This window comes from Canis lupus, chromosome 12 (assembly GCF_003254725.2).
Source record: "Canis lupus dingo isolate Sandy chromosome 12, ASM325472v2, whole genome shotgun sequence".
NCBI lineage: Eukaryota > Metazoa > Chordata > Mammalia > Carnivora > Canidae > Canis > Canis lupus.
The window spans coordinates 66,408,699-66,424,146 of NC_064254.1; the positions used below are offsets into that span (position 1 = coordinate 66,408,699).

The following is a 15,448-nucleotide window of genomic DNA, read 5'->3' on the forward strand; positions in this document are numbered from 1 at the left end:
TTTTTTTCCATCTTTTTAAAAATTGAGATAAAATCGATACAAAATGTTATATTAGTTTCAGGTGTACAACATAATGATTTGATATTTGTATTTTCTGATATTTGTATATTTTACAAAATGATCACCACAGTTAAGCCTGCTTAATATTCATTACCATATCTTGTCACAAATTATTCTTCTTTTTTTAAGTTTTTATTTAAATTCCAGTTAGAGGGGGCTCCAGGGTCAGTCAGTTAAGCATCCAGCTCTTGGTTTCAGCTCAAGTCGTGATCTCATGGCCGTGCCATCAAGCTCTGTACTGATCTTGGCACTCAGTGGGAAGTCTGCTTGGAATTCTTTCTCTCTCTCTACCTCTCCTCCCACTCCTGCACTCTCTCTCCCTCAAATAAATCTTTTTAAAAAATAAATAAATTCTAACTAGTAAACATACAGTGTAATATTAGTTTCAGGTATACAATATAGTGATTCAACAGTTCTATGCATCACCTAGTACTCATCGCAGCAAAAGTACTCCTTAATCCCCAATACCTATTGAATACCCCCCACCTCCCTCTGGTAACCATCAGTTTGTTCTCTACAGTTAAGAGTCTGTTTCTTGATTTGTCTTTCTCTCTTTTTTCCCCTTTGCTCTTTGTCTCTTGAATTCCATATATGAGTGAAATCATAATGGTATTTACCTTTCTCTGACTGACTTGTTTTACTTAGCATTATACTCTCTAGTGAAATTTCAGCTCTTTCTGCCTTGCAAAGTAAGGTTGGAAGTCACCCATCTACTTTTCTGGTTGCGAAAATCATTGCCACCTTTTCTCAGTTATCTTCTCTCTTAGTATATTTGTCCTTTGGTATTTAAAACTTTTTTATTCCATCCATGTTGTTGCAAGTGGCAAGATTTCATTCCTTTTTTATGGCCAAGTAATAGTCCATATAAATATATATAGATACACATACATACACACACACACATCTCTTCTTTATCCATTCATCAACTGATGGATACTTGAGTTGTTTGCATAGTTTGGCTATTGTAGATAATGCTGGTATAAATGTCAAGGTGCATGGATAAAGATGTGGAATATATATAATCATATATATTAGCCATCAGAAAGAATGAATACCCACCATTTGCTTTGATGTGGATAGAACTGGAGGGTATTATGCTGAGTGAAATAAGTCAGTTGGAGGACAGTCATCATATGGTTTCACTCATATATAGAATATAAGAAATAGTGAAAGGGACTCTAAGGGAAAGGAAGGAAACTGAGTGGGGAAACATTAGAGAGGAAGACAAACCATGAGAGACTCCTAACTCTGAGAAACAAAGGGTTGAGGAAGGGGAGGTGGATGGGGAGATGGCCTGACTGGGTGACAGGCACTAAGGAGGCACTTGATGGGATGAGCACTGGAAGTTATACTATATGTTGACAAATTGAATTTAAATTAAAAAAAAAGTCAAGGTGTATGCATCCTTCTGAATTATTGTTTTTGTATCCTTTGAGTAAATACCTAGTAGTGTGGGATCCCTGGGTGGCGCAGCGGTTTAGCGCCTGCCTTTGGCCCAGGGTGTGATCCTGGAGACCCGGGATTGAATCCCACATCGGGCTCCTGGTGCATGGAGCCTACTTCTCCCTCTGCCTATGTCTCTGCCTCTCTCTCTCTCTCTCTCTGTGACTATCATAAATAAATAAAAATTTAAAAAAAAATACCTAGTAGTGTGATTGCTGGATGGATCATAGGGTAGTTCTATTTTTAACTTTTTGAGGAACCTCCATACTCATTTCCACAGTGGCTGCACCAGTTTGCATTCCCACCAGCAGTGCACAAGGGTTCCCCTTTCTCCACATCCTCACCAACACCTGTTGTTTCTTATGTTGTTGATTTGAGCCATTTTGACGGGTGTGAGGTGATATCGCATGGTAGTTTTGATTTGTATATCCCTGATGATCAGTGATGTTGAGGATCTTTTCATGTGTCTTTTGGCCATCAGGATGTCTTCTTTGGAAAAATATTTATTCATGTCTTCTATCCATTTTTAAACTGGATTATTCATTTTTGGAGTGTTGAGTTTCATAAGTTCTTTATATATTTTGGGTACTAACTCATTATCAGATATGTCATTTCCAAATATCTTCTCCTATTCTGTAGTCTGACTTTTAGTTTTATTGACTGTTTCCTTTGCTTTGCAGAAGCTTTTTATTTTGCTGTAGTCCATATCTTATATTTCTAATATGTCTACCTATCCTTCCCTCCTCCAACAACTATACCCTTAGTAATATGCACACAGTAGACATTTGTTGAGATTTGTCTGTGTTTTGTTTTGTTTTTGAAATATTTATTTATTTATTTATTCATGAGAGAGAAAAAGAGAGAGAGAGAGAGGCAGAGACACAGGCAGAGGGAGAAGCAGGCTCCATGTCGGGAGCCTGACCCAGAACTCAATCCCAGGATTCCAGGATCACGCCCTGGGCCAAAGGCAGGCACTGAACTGCTGAGCCACCCAGGGATCCCCAAGATTTTTCTATGTTTTGGATGAAACATTGAGACCCAAGACTATGATCATTTGACTTTCTAGACCTTTAGTACCCCCCAAAATTTCATCATTACAATTTTGTTGCTAGAAATTAATAATGTTTGCAGATACAGTCTTTGCTTTCCCTTTATTTTTCTTTTTTTTTTTTAATTTTTGTATTTATTTATGATAGTCACAGAGAGAGAGAGAGAGAGAAAGAGAGAGAGAGAGGCCGAGACACGGGCAGAGGGAGAAGCAGGCTCCATGCACCGGGAGCCCGACGTGGGATTTGATCCCGGGTCTCCAGGATCGCGCCCTGGGCCAAAGGCAGGCGCTAAACCGCTGCGCCACCCAGGGATCCCAATCCCTTTATTTTTCTTATATGTAATAGCAAGTAAAGAAGCATAGAAAGAAAACCAAGAAAAATCATAGCATCTTTGCTATTTCTTTTTCTTACTTTCTGCTTTAATTTACTGAACTATTAAGAATCAAGACTCCAAAGACTATTTGGGAAAAGAATAAAGGCTATTTGGCTCTAGTTTTTATATAATAATCCCAGTTTTATTATATGGTCTCATTCATTTGGGGAATATAAATAATAGCGAAAGGGAATAGAGGGGAAGGGAGAAGAAATGGGTAGGAAATATCAGAAAGGGACACAGAACTTGGAAGACTCCTAACTCTGGGAAACGAACTAGGATTGGTGGAAGGGGAAGAGGGCGGGGGGTGGGGGTGACTGGGTGGTGGGCACTGAGGGGGGGCACTTGACGGGATGAGCACTGGGTGTTATTCTGTATGTTGGCAAATTGAACACCAATAAAAAATAAATTTATTATTAAAAAATAATAAAATAAAATAAAAATAATCCCAGTTTTCTTCATTCTTTTGCAGGACAAGATTAAACATTTAGAGGAAAAACTTAAGGAAGAAGAACATCAGCGTAAGCTATTTCAAGACAAAGCATCTGAAGTAAATAGAGAATTATGTCATTTGTCACACTAAACCACATATGTTTTATTATACTTTGTTTTCATTATCTGCAGCCTATATTTTAGACTATAATTTCTGCTTCCTAGCCTGTTAGTTTTGTCTCCTTTTACTATGATAATGAGATTCTCAATAAGTCAGTCAGTATATTTATACACTTGGATGCACTGCCAAGAGAGATCTTGTAGACCTTTGAAATTATGACATATATATATGAAATAATTCCTGATATAGATTGTTTTCAGCTTGATTGATATATATGTATTAAATAATGCATTCTCTTATAAACAAAATGGTTGCAATTACCAACAGACTTAGTAGATTTCACATACAAAAATAGTATTTGAGGTTTTCTTTTCTTCCTTAAGAAGTACTTCTTAAAAAAAGATTTTTGTTATTTTATTTTATTTTATTTTATTTTATTTTATTTTATTTTATTTTATTTTATTATTTTTGATTTTTGTTATTTTAGAGAGAGAAAGAGAGAGCATGAGTTTGGGGAGGGAGAGGAAGAGGCAAAGAATCTCGAGCAAACTCAGTGCTGAGCACAGAGCCTGACACAGGGCTCAGGCTTACAACCTGAAATCATGACCTGAGCTGGACATTCAACTGACTGAGCCACCCAGGTGTCCCAAGCACTTTTGTATTCATAAACTGAGACCTAATTTCTTATTATATTGTTTTTGAAGTAGCTTGTTAAAAATTTGTTATATAAAAAAAAATTAGCTGTATAAAGCTTTGTCTTTAATATTGTAGCTTCAAACTGGACTTGAAATCAATAGAATTTTAATGTCTTCAGTAGCAAATCCAAAAAGCTCCAAGGAGAAGAAGAAATCTTTGAAGGTATGCAGAAACTTTATTCTTACTTATTAATGCTTATTTCTTTACTCTTTTAATATTTATGTCTATCCATTTCCAAAAAGAATTTGAAGATATTTATAATAAAAAGCATGCAATAATGCTATAAAATACAGAAAAAAACCTAAGTTGAGTGATGATGGTTTTAGGTTTGAGGTTAGAAAATTCCATAAAACCTAGGTTAAATAAAGTATCAGCAATTGAGCACAAAATCTAGTTTTGATTTTACTTGACAACCAAAACAAAAAGGACTATATGACAGTCAGTATATTTGTGAAATAACAATAAGCATTCCAGTTTTTCTAGAAATATAGACATTTTACTAGTACCAAACTCTTTTTTGCTATTTATGCAATTTTATTGCAAGAAAAATAAGTTATCAGGAGAGCTATTAGTTGATCACTTGTCCACTGACAACTTGCATCATTTATTCAGTGCTAATTAAACAGTGTATTGGTAGATTAACTAATAGCTCCAAGCCGCCTAACAATATAAATTTAAATGAAAATTTAAAAATATTTGAGACCCTGTTTTGGAATGCAGAGGGTATTTGACTTCCAGTTTCTAGTCTGTATAGAATAAGAATATATCATTCCTTTATTAACATGTATAAAATACATCATAGTTTCTGTTCTGCTGATGCTATAAATTAATACCAATTTTCCAGTCATATCAGTCATGAGCATAAAGTATATCATGTAACTTCAGATCTCTCTCAGTGGAAAGCTTAAAAAAGAATGGATACTTGAATAATGTTACTTCCTTTGATGTGACAACTGAGCATCCATCTCCCTTCCCCTCAGATGAATTCTTCGGCATCTTAGAACAGTGAGGAATGGTTTTCGTTTCATGGCCAAGTTAGAGTAAAGACACTGGCCACATAATACACATGCTCCATTTTTTAAAAAATTCTGAATCTTGGGATTCCTGGGTGGCGCAGCGGTTTGCCGCCTGCCTTTGGCCCAGGGCGCGATCCTGGAGACCCGGGATCGAATCCCACGTCGGGCTCCCGGTGCATGGAGCCTGCTTCTCCCTCTGCCTGTGTCTCTGCCTCTCTCTCTCACTGTGTGCCTATCATAAATAAATAAAATTAAAAAAAAATAAAAAATAAAAAAAAATTCTGAATCTTGGGGGGTGCCTGGGTGGCTCAGTTGGTTGAACATCGGACTCCATTTCACCTCAGGTCATGATCTCAGGGTCATGGAATTGAGCCCTGCATCAGGTTCAATGCTCAATGCAGTTTGCTTGACATTCTCTCCCTGTCTCCCTCAAAAGAAATAAAATAAAATATAAATAAATAAATACATTCTTTTTAAAAAATTCTGAACCTTAGGCAACTCTTCTTTTATAAATACTTTTTAGTTTCTAAAAGCAGTTATTGTCCAAAACTGGAAGAACTTGTCTTTGTCAGATAAGCATGTAAATTAATGGAGGAAAATAAACAAAAAATAAAATCTAAAAATATGAAGCCTGATAAGGGAGCAGCTAGCAGCTGGATAAGAAAATCAAAAAAAGGAAGGAATGGTAATTTAAATTTTATTCCAGCTATAATGCAGGTAATTCTGACTTTATAGTAGCATCATGTGACATATTTCTGAGTCCATTCCCAAGATACTCTATTATACTTATCTCTGTCTATTTCATAAACCCATGTAACCTTTGGCACTAGAGGATCACATAACAGTGAAAAAATGGATAAAAGAATTTTAGAAATAGTTAAAGCAGAAGATCATGATCTTAGAATATTAAGACAAATGCTACATTACTGTTAATATTTGGCTGATAAATTCTTCTTTTAAATGTAACCTTAGTTGGTTTGAAAGAGTAGACTGTAGGAAAATGAATTGTCAAAAAGAATACACCACTTTGATATCATTAGGTTGCATAATTGTCACTTGCTAATGAAACATATAATCCCCAACAGGACTTGGAGAACATTGTGCTAGAGGGTCATGGGCCAAATCACTAAGTTCCTTATTAATCCATTTCAGTGCCACAACCTGTGCTTTTTATCTGGCTCCTCACCTCAGTATGTGCCCAAAGGCTGAGCCAAAACTCTTGATTATCCAAGCACAAGAAAGGATTGTCTCTTCATCTCACATGCTCTGCCAGACACAGGCACAGAGGGATCAGGACCTCCCTCAAGCTGCCCCTAGAACTGAACTCATAGAAATAAATTCTGTAATACTTTATAAAAGAGTTACTAAATGACACAACATTTGATAACAACACAATAGATCCTAGAAGCAATTTTATGTAATTTAAGGTCACCAGACTGTATTTGTTAGAATGACAGTAGCATTTGTCTGTCAGTTCAGATCTTGGGAACACAGAAACTCCTTAGATCAAAAAAGTAGCAATTACTATTTAATTTGAAAAGTTAAATACTGGGCAGCCTGGGTGGCTCAGCGGTTTAGTGCCTGCCTTCAGCCCAGGGTGTGATCCTGGAGACCCGGGATCAAGTCCCACATCAGGTTCCCTGCATGGAGCCTGCTTCTCCCTCTGCCTGTGTCTCTGCCTCTCTCTCTCTCTCTCTGGTCTCTCATGAACAAATAAATAAAATCTTTAAAAAAAAAAAAAAAAGAAAAGTTAAATACTATCAATAAATACAATGAAAAATCAATGACAACTCTGAAGATCAAACTAAATCCAAATCTAAGCAAGGCCTTTAAGAATCTTTAAGAATTCATAAGTGGCATTTTTCTTAAGACAGAGAAGAAAAAAGATACCTGTATATCTTGCTACTTCTAATAAAAAATGAAAATACTGGGCAGTCCCAGTGGCTCAGCGGTTTGGCGCCACCTTCATTCAGCTCGAGGTGTGATCCTGGAGGCCCAGGATCGAGTCCCACATCGGGCTCCCTGCGTGGAGCCTGCTTCTCCCTCTACCTGTGTCTCTGCCTCTCTCTCTGTGTCTCTCATAAATAAATAAATAACAATCTTTAAAAAAAATTAAAATACTTATGTACTTATTTGGTCCAGATGGCTTTGCTGTCAGTGATTAAACTGTAGTATATCCATAATGTGAAATACTACACAGAAATAGAAAGAATGTATTGATATTTACTGGATCCTATTGAAGGACATTTGGATTGTTTGCACTTTTTAACTATTACAAATAAAGCTGTGATGAACACTTATGTATAGGTTTTTGCATAAACCTAGGTTTTCATTTTTCTGGAATAAATGTCCAGGAGTGTAATTGCTGGATCATATGATAAGTACGTGTTTAGTTTTGCAAGAAACTTTATTTTTTTTTTATTTCTTTTATTTAAATTCAATTAGCCAATACATAGTACATCATTAGTTTCAGATATAGTGTTCAATAATTCAATAATGTAGTGTAAGAAACTTTCAAATTATTTTCCAAAGTTGCTATATAATTTTGTATTCCTACAAATAATGCATAAGCAGTCTGGCTTTTCCACATCTTTGCCAACATTTGGCGTGGTCACTATTCTTTATTTTGGTCATTCTGGTAGCTGTATAGTGCTATATCATTGTAACTTGCATTTTACTAATGGCCTATGATTTTGCAGATCTTTCTGTGTGTTTATTGCCATCCATATGACCTCGTCAGTGAAATGTCTATCCATATTTTTGCTTATTTTCTATTAGAATGTTTACTGTTGAGTTTTGAGACTTCTTCATATCATAAAAGTCTTTTAAAACAATTTTTTGTTTACTTTTTTCCTTTGTCAATATTTAGAAAACTAGATGTTTAAAGGAACGACTACCTCAGCAAATTTATTCAAAGTCTGGATCACTGCCAATTGTGGCTAAAAAGGTGAGAGGGGGGAAAAATGAAGATACTTGTTCAGACACACTCCTTTGTTGTAAGTGCTATTTAAATGCCATGAGTCATTTGAAATTGTTCCTAGCTATTTCTTTTCCCCTAAAGTCTTCCAGTGCCAGCCATTCTGTGAATACAAGTGTGCAAAGCCTCCTGCAGGTAACACAACATTATGGGCCACATACCCATCAGAAACTTACTGAGCCTCGATGTCTCTACAAGCCTACTAGAACAACTTCCCAGGGTAAAGCTGAACCTTCTGACTCAAAACATTCCATTTCTATTGGTGACAATTTGTCTGAACTTTTGATGGCAATGCAGGATGAGCTGGACCAAATGAATATGTAAGTATTTTTATTGTTTTTCAGAAGTAGCAAGCCATATAGTATCTTTTCTCTTCTCTGTCTTAAGAACAATGCCACTTATGAATTCTTAAAGGCCTTGCTTAGATTTGGATTTATTTTGATCTTCAGAGTTGACACTAATTTTTCATTGTATTTATTGTTAGTATTTAACTTTTCTAGTTAAATATGTAATTACTATTTTTTTGATCTAAGGAGTTTCTGTGTTCCCAAGATCTGAACTGATAGGCAAATACTACTGTTATTCTAACAAATACGGTCTGGTGACTTTAAATTATAACTCACAAATGCTTTTATTTTATTTTTTTATTTTTTTTTTCACAAATGCTTTTAAAAGCAAGATTCTCCTTTGTTTTTTTATAATCCTTTTAATTAAGTGAAATTTCATTAGACAAGTAGGAAAGCAATTCCTTGTTTTCAACTCTGACTGATCTGAATGATAAGTCTTGAAGCATCCATAGTAAATAAGATTCTGAGTGGTATACATATTTTAAGCCCCAAGTTTAAGTATATATTCAATAAAAATTCCGGAAAATATGAGATTTGGGTAGCCAACTAGTTGAACTAAGACCTCTGTAGAAGGTATAACTGGTTCTCCTGACAGTATTCCTTTCTGTGGACTATCACCAAATCTAGAGACTTCTCAGGCAAATATTTTTATAGCTGCCGTTCTTCCCAAACACACTATATTAAGAATTCCAAAGTTGGAACTAAAGAGAGTCCTTTAATGCTTTTAGCTATTATTACATCAGAATATTTTATTACGTTTAGCTATGAACATTGAAAATTTAGGTTCTTTAAGACCCTAAGTCTAAAAAAAAAAAAACCCTAAGTCTAAGATATTTCTAAATTTATCTAACCCCAAATCATAAGAGCCTTTTATATTTACCATAGATTTAACTAGGTAACTCTACATAAAGAGACTATCTTTGAAAATTAATATTTAACTGACAAAAATTTATGATTGAACAGAATATTGTTTAATTATATCAAAGGCATATGGTATAAGCTATATCAGAGTTGATACTTGCTTTTCTTTCATAGGAAGCACGAAGAACTACTGAATCAAATGAAGGAAACTGAAAGTCGTTCAGTCTGTGAAGACCTAGAATGTGAACTAGAACATTTAGTCAAGAAAATGGAAATTAAAGGAGAACAGATTTCCAAACTGATAAAGCATCAAGAAAATGTAAGAAGGCTTTAGTAAAAGATTTTAATAAAAAGATAATATATCTGGAGTCAGTGTTATATATCTATATGATCTTTCAAATTTGAGGTCTGTATGTGTGGCTTAGTGAAAAGATGACAGGAGTCCCTTAAGCCTGTTATAGAGTCATCTGTCCATTGGAATAACATTGCCTCCTACATAACTCTCCAAGATAATGTAAAGTAAGAGAAACAAGAAAGTGTAGTTATGTATTCATAAATGGCTGTGGGAAGATTTTGAGGTAAACTAAATTTGCTTTGCAGCCCTCCTGGTTGCCCTTTTAAACATTCTTTCCCTTTATCTCTCCCACCCCTAATGCCTTAATGAAGCCCCTTACGCTGACAGGTCTCTACTTCAGTATCATACATAAACCTATTTCTCATACATAAACCACTATTTCTTCTTTCTCAGAACAATTAATAGTCTATTCCATTCCCTGGGGACCTGTGCTTAGCTAGCTATAGTGTGGTAGTAAGGGGGACTCTCTCCTTGCATGTGAATTCTTAATAACTATAAGAATGGCATAACAATTTTAATATTTTAACAGAAAATCAAGGAATATTACAATATTTGTCCCAAGACATTGATTCCATAGGTTGGATTATTAGCACTATTACCCTGCTGGAGCAGAAGGCAGAGAAAGTCTTTCCAGGAACCTTCAAATCACATCACGTAGCTATCTGTGGAATAATCGACATTCATATAAATTGGTGTTATGCTAACCTCACAATAAAGCCTTCCCTACTTTTATAAGAAAGTAATAAAGGATTCAGAATTTTACTGCTTTTATTCTTCTAAGACCAATAAAGAGAAAAAGAGGAAATGACACTTTTGAAGCAAATATTTTCACTTTACTGGCTTTTAAGGCTCTAGTAAGCCAATTTTTTTATATGATTATGTTAGGGTGAAGATTATTTAATTAATACACTTTCTTAGAATTGTATAGGAGAAATTTTAAGGGAGTGGAAAAATAGCCATATTTTTAATGCACATAAATCGTATTTTGAAAAATATTATTTATTTTCTATAATAGCTGTAGCAGTATAAATTTTCAAGCATTTCGTCATAAATTTAATCTCCAATTAAAATGGCTGTGGACAAATACCAGATTCTTAGCCAGTGTCTGGATCAGTTCTATAAATTGGGCCTGTACATAAGTGAAATACAGTAAGTAATGGACCAGGCTTGGCAGAAATGGATTTCAGCTAGTTATAGGTTTTATTTTGTTTAATCCTGTCTACCCAACTGTTACCAGATACTACCGAATGACACTTTTTTTTTTGTACTGGCATTCAGTAGTACTTTAAATTCAGAAATACTTTTAAGTAAAAAAAAATATATATATACATTTGACTTTATAAATTCAGTGCTCATTCCTAGCACCAAATCTTTACTTTGCTGTTAATACCACTTGAAGGGTCCTTTTTTCCCCTTTTCTCCTCCTCCAGTTTTTACTCATTTCATATCCTTTATAAATCATCCTCACAGCTTTTCATTGAACTTCTCAGCCCATATTGATCTTGTTCTACTTTAGCCTTCTCAAATAAACACCTTTTGTCCTACTCAGAATTATCCCAGCCTGAATTATTCTCTAGTTATCCTGTGTATGCTTTTCCTTCACTAATAAAAGCAATAAGCTTTTTGAGAGAAAGGATTGTTTAATTCATGATACTTTTACCTAACTAGCACAGTGTTAGGTACTCAATAAATAAATACCTAATGAACTTTTTAATTTCATGTAACCTTTATAACATCAATCCAGTCCATCTATTTTAGGGTATATTTTTAATATCTTTTTTAACTAAAATGTCAGATTTTTTTTTTTCTTTCCAGGTCCGTAAACTGCAGCAAAAAGTTCAACAGTCAAAGATGAGTGAAGCTTCAGGTATTCAGCGAGAAGATAACAACCTTAAAGGATCAAAGAACATAAAAAATAGTTCCAGGAAATGTTTGCTAACTAACTCTCTTCAGAAGAACAGCAACTTTCATCCAGTACAAGTCCATAATCTTCAAATGAAATTGAGAAGAGATGATATCATGTGGGAACAGTAACACAATAGTAAAACTGTCACCTTAAACGAACTCTGTCAGTGAGATCTTGAATTGTCTAAAGTGGTTTTAATTTAATATACCTTTATGAAATTTTGAATTATGCTTCTAGTCCCTATAAAGTGTCAAGTTGTAGTATTTTTAAATTAATGCCAAGACCTCCTAAGAGTCACAAATAATAAATGACTACTTTTCTGTTTCTCTTACTGACTGAAATACCTAATCTGTTCATGTTTTAGACACATTGTTCACTTTGCAGACCTCTTAAGCTAAGTCTAAGAAATGATACTGGATTGGTGATATTTAAAATTAAGTTAAATCTGAGATACAAGTACCATTCCACATTTTCATTTAGTAGGCTTGTAACCTTAAAACCAATGTAAAATGAACACAGTGATATAAGGTCTTTTACCTTTCATGGTGCTTCCTCCCTACCTTATTTTAAAGCTATAAAATGTTTTTCTTTTTTGGAAATGGAAGAGTTCTCTAAAGAGGCCTTTAGCCCAAGTTTTTATGTGACAATCACAAATAGGAACTTGTAATTTCTTAATTTTTAGATGACAGTAACTCAAGTGCAAAAACCTTTTTCTGCAATTCCTGTTTTCTTTTACAAATCCAGGGCTGCTTTTTAATACCAGTGATTTATCTTATTCCTTTGTAACTAAAACTTTTGGTGACTTTTAGGCTTCGCATTATATATGATCATCAGTATAAATGGAGAATGTAAATTTCCAGTACCCACTTAGGAAAAAGAACTTGGACACTTAATTACCTATCCGTAAAAATTCAGAGATATGATACATTTTTACTTTTTTATATTTTTAAATCCATGGTATCAATCGATTTCTTTGGATATGTATGTTTATAGTAAATTTACACTTGTTGACCTATCTTTTAAGACACTTATGGAAACTAGTATGACTCCTTTGAACTTTTTTGGTCTTTCACTGAAATTCTTTGAGGCAACCAAAGAATTGAAATCATCAGCTGAAGTAGAAATAGAAGACTGACCAAAAAGGCACAATAGAAGGGAGGAACTCAGAAGCTAGGGTAGCAGTTTAAAGAAGTAGTGATTCCAAAGGGACAGAATTGGAGATACATTTATCTCCAGCTGAGGGGAATGCTCAAGCTATAGGTATGAAAGAATTTTCAGGGGAAGATCTGGGGGAGCTAGGAAAGACATAGGAAATTCCCTAACAGTATGTAGGAGAAAGGAGGTAATTGTGGAACTTCCAGGGAGGGAAAAGGAAAACTGTGATTCATTCTCATTGAGAGAAGAGGTATTATGTTAGAAGACCTTTCCAAACCTAAAGTGGGAAAATAACTGAAAATGGGCAGATGGATACTTGGAATTTTCCTTGAAAGTAACTTATAGAGCTGAAAGATTCTCTGTGGTTTAAATACTGCATGTGTCCTTCACCCACCCTTATTCCCTCTCCCTCTGCAGCTTCTTCAGCCCCAGAGATGTTCCACAGAGCACTTCATCTAAATTCATTTTCATCACCTTACCTGCTTTTCAACTTTGCCTTTCCTCCTCAAGAATGTGAGTGCTGTAGTTTAACTTAGCAAAAACCTCACCAGGACCATAATGCAGCCCCATATCCTTCTGTGCCTTTGTTTTCTATGCACTTAAGAAAGTGGCTATCTATAGTAAAGTCATTACCTACAAAAATGTATTGCTAAACAAAACCAAAGTCACTTTAGGAACACTTGAATATTTCGGTTAAGAATTGAGAATTTTCTTGGAAAAATCTGTGTAGTGTAGGAGAAAAACCATAAGACCTCAGAATTAAGAGACTTGGGTTTAAATTGTGACTCTACCTTTTAGTAGCTGAGATAATCAAATAACTTCAGAGCCTCCATTTCTTATTTGTACAGTAGGGATTATGTTGTTACCTAACTCACAGGGTTGTTGTGAGGAGTAAATGAAATAACATGTCAAAGCACACAGTAGAAGGGTTGGTTGGCACTGAGTAAAAATTCCATAAATGTTAACTTTTGACTGCTCTCCTCTACCAAAAGTTGTCAGAGAACCTGAGTTGGCATGGGTTAAATCCTGAAAACAAGAACCAAAATGTATTGGTGTAATAAATGTATTACTTGGGTTTGGTGGGGTTTTTGTTTTTATTTTTGTTTTGTTTTGCTTTGCTTTGCTTTTGCTTTTGCCTATGTGTCTGGGAGGAAATGGTTTTGGCTTATTCCCTAGCTCAGATTTCTAGTTAGAGGGGTTAAAGAATATGGTCTTAACCATGGTGCCAAATTATGTAATCATACACAGCAACTTGGATTGGAAGGGTAACACTGGTTGTTGGGTAATATTAGTATGGAGAGACACTAAAGAATTGTCTCTTGTTGCTCCATCACAGCTACTGAACTAAAAATGTGTCCTGCTTGCAGACTGCTGCTTGCCAGAGCCTTTGACTCCTCAGGGGGTGGAGCAAATGATTTCCTTCCTGGACAGGGGCAATCTGTGGTCAGTGTACAAGAGTTGCTGTAGCAACCCCACAACTGTGCCCTGCCTAGCAGAAACTCGGTAGGATATCATTGATTTTGTTCACTTAAGTGAAAATCAGGTTGGTTGGTTTTTTATTTAGTCTGAAATTGAATAAATGAAATTGGAACTTTCTAGTCAAGACAGGTCTCAACTTTGATGAAACCGTGAAACTAGAAAGTTTGAGTGCTTAAAACAGCAGGTATTGTAAATATTCTAATTCTGGAAATAGTAGTTGAAATCTTGAACTACCTGTACCTGTATGGGTCATTAGCAACCTAGCCATTTTTATTAGGTTGTAGCTGAAGATAGAAGGGTTGAAGGGAAATGTTCAGTTTTCAGCAGTATGAGATGAAAGGAGATACTTAAAATAGTGAGCTAATGAATGGTGATGGTGTACTTAAAAGTTGTTTTTGAGATTTTTAGATAGAATTTTTACTTAAAAAATCCAATGTTAATTCTAAAGGAGTAGTCTTAATCTGTGATAAGACATCAAAAAATTAAATTAAAATTTTATCTGCAATGTTGTGAGAATCAAACTAAAGTAATGAACGTAATAAAAGTCTGGTTATGCACAATGGAAGGAGTGCTCACTATGGCCAAAAATGTACCAGATGCCATTATTGGTATAGAGTAAATAGTGGAACTCCTAATGGGGTTTCCTGGAACTCTATTCAGCTGTAGCTAAAGCTGTACATACTGAGAACATTTAATTGTATGTGAAGTTTAGATAAGTGCAAGCTGACTCCCAGATGTATAACAAGACAACTCTCTCTGTGGCATAATGACATCCGTGAAGGAAAACAAAAAAACAAAAAAACCTCATGATAGGTGCCATGGCAATTAAAATGAAGTAAGGGTAAATAAAAATAATACTAACTGTAATCAGTGTAAAACTAAGTTTATTTCTTGGTAATTAAATGGATCTTACCAACACTTCAACCTTTTTCTTCATAAACTATATACTTATTTTCATGTAATTTTCCTCCTTTAATTCCTTTTTATATTTTGTTATATAAGGTGAATTAGTCATAACAAAATTGTAGAGTTTGAAGTTTTAAAATACTGTCTAGGGCGGAGCTTGTTTTTAGTGTAGTTGTGAATCATTTAAAGAATAAGGTCGATTTTTTTTTTTCCTGGTGGGATTTTTGGGAGCACTCTCCTTATTGGTATAGAGTCACTGAATTCTCTTTTGC

The 15,448-nt window shown here is 34.9% G+C and overlaps 1 protein-coding gene and 1 pseudogene across 5 annotated transcripts in view; one reads left to right on the forward strand and one right to left on the reverse strand.

Annotated features, from left to right (window-relative positions):
- The window catches only part of CEP57L1 (centrosomal protein 57 like 1), a 68,856-nt gene extending 56,879 nt beyond the window's left edge, over positions 1-11,977 (forward strand). For all 5 annotated transcript variants that reach the window (XM_025444473.3, XM_025444472.3, XM_025444474.3 and 2 more), the window contains 6 exons: positions 3,398-3,475; positions 4,250-4,336; positions 8,060-8,137; positions 8,252-8,487; positions 9,550-9,694; positions 11,546-11,977. In XM_025444473.3, coding sequence (XP_025300258.1) covers positions 3,398-3,475; positions 4,250-4,336; positions 8,060-8,137; positions 8,252-8,487; positions 9,550-9,694; positions 11,546-11,764 — 843 coding nt within the window. In that variant the 3' untranslated portion in view covers positions 11,765-11,977. The remainder of the gene's footprint in view (positions 1-3,397; positions 3,476-4,249; positions 4,337-8,059; positions 8,138-8,251; positions 8,488-9,549; positions 9,695-11,545) is intronic.
- Positions 5,931-7,792, reverse strand: LOC112658366 (ubiquitin-conjugating enzyme E2 D3-like; annotated as a pseudogene).
- Positions 11,978-15,448: the final 3,471 nt, after the last annotated feature.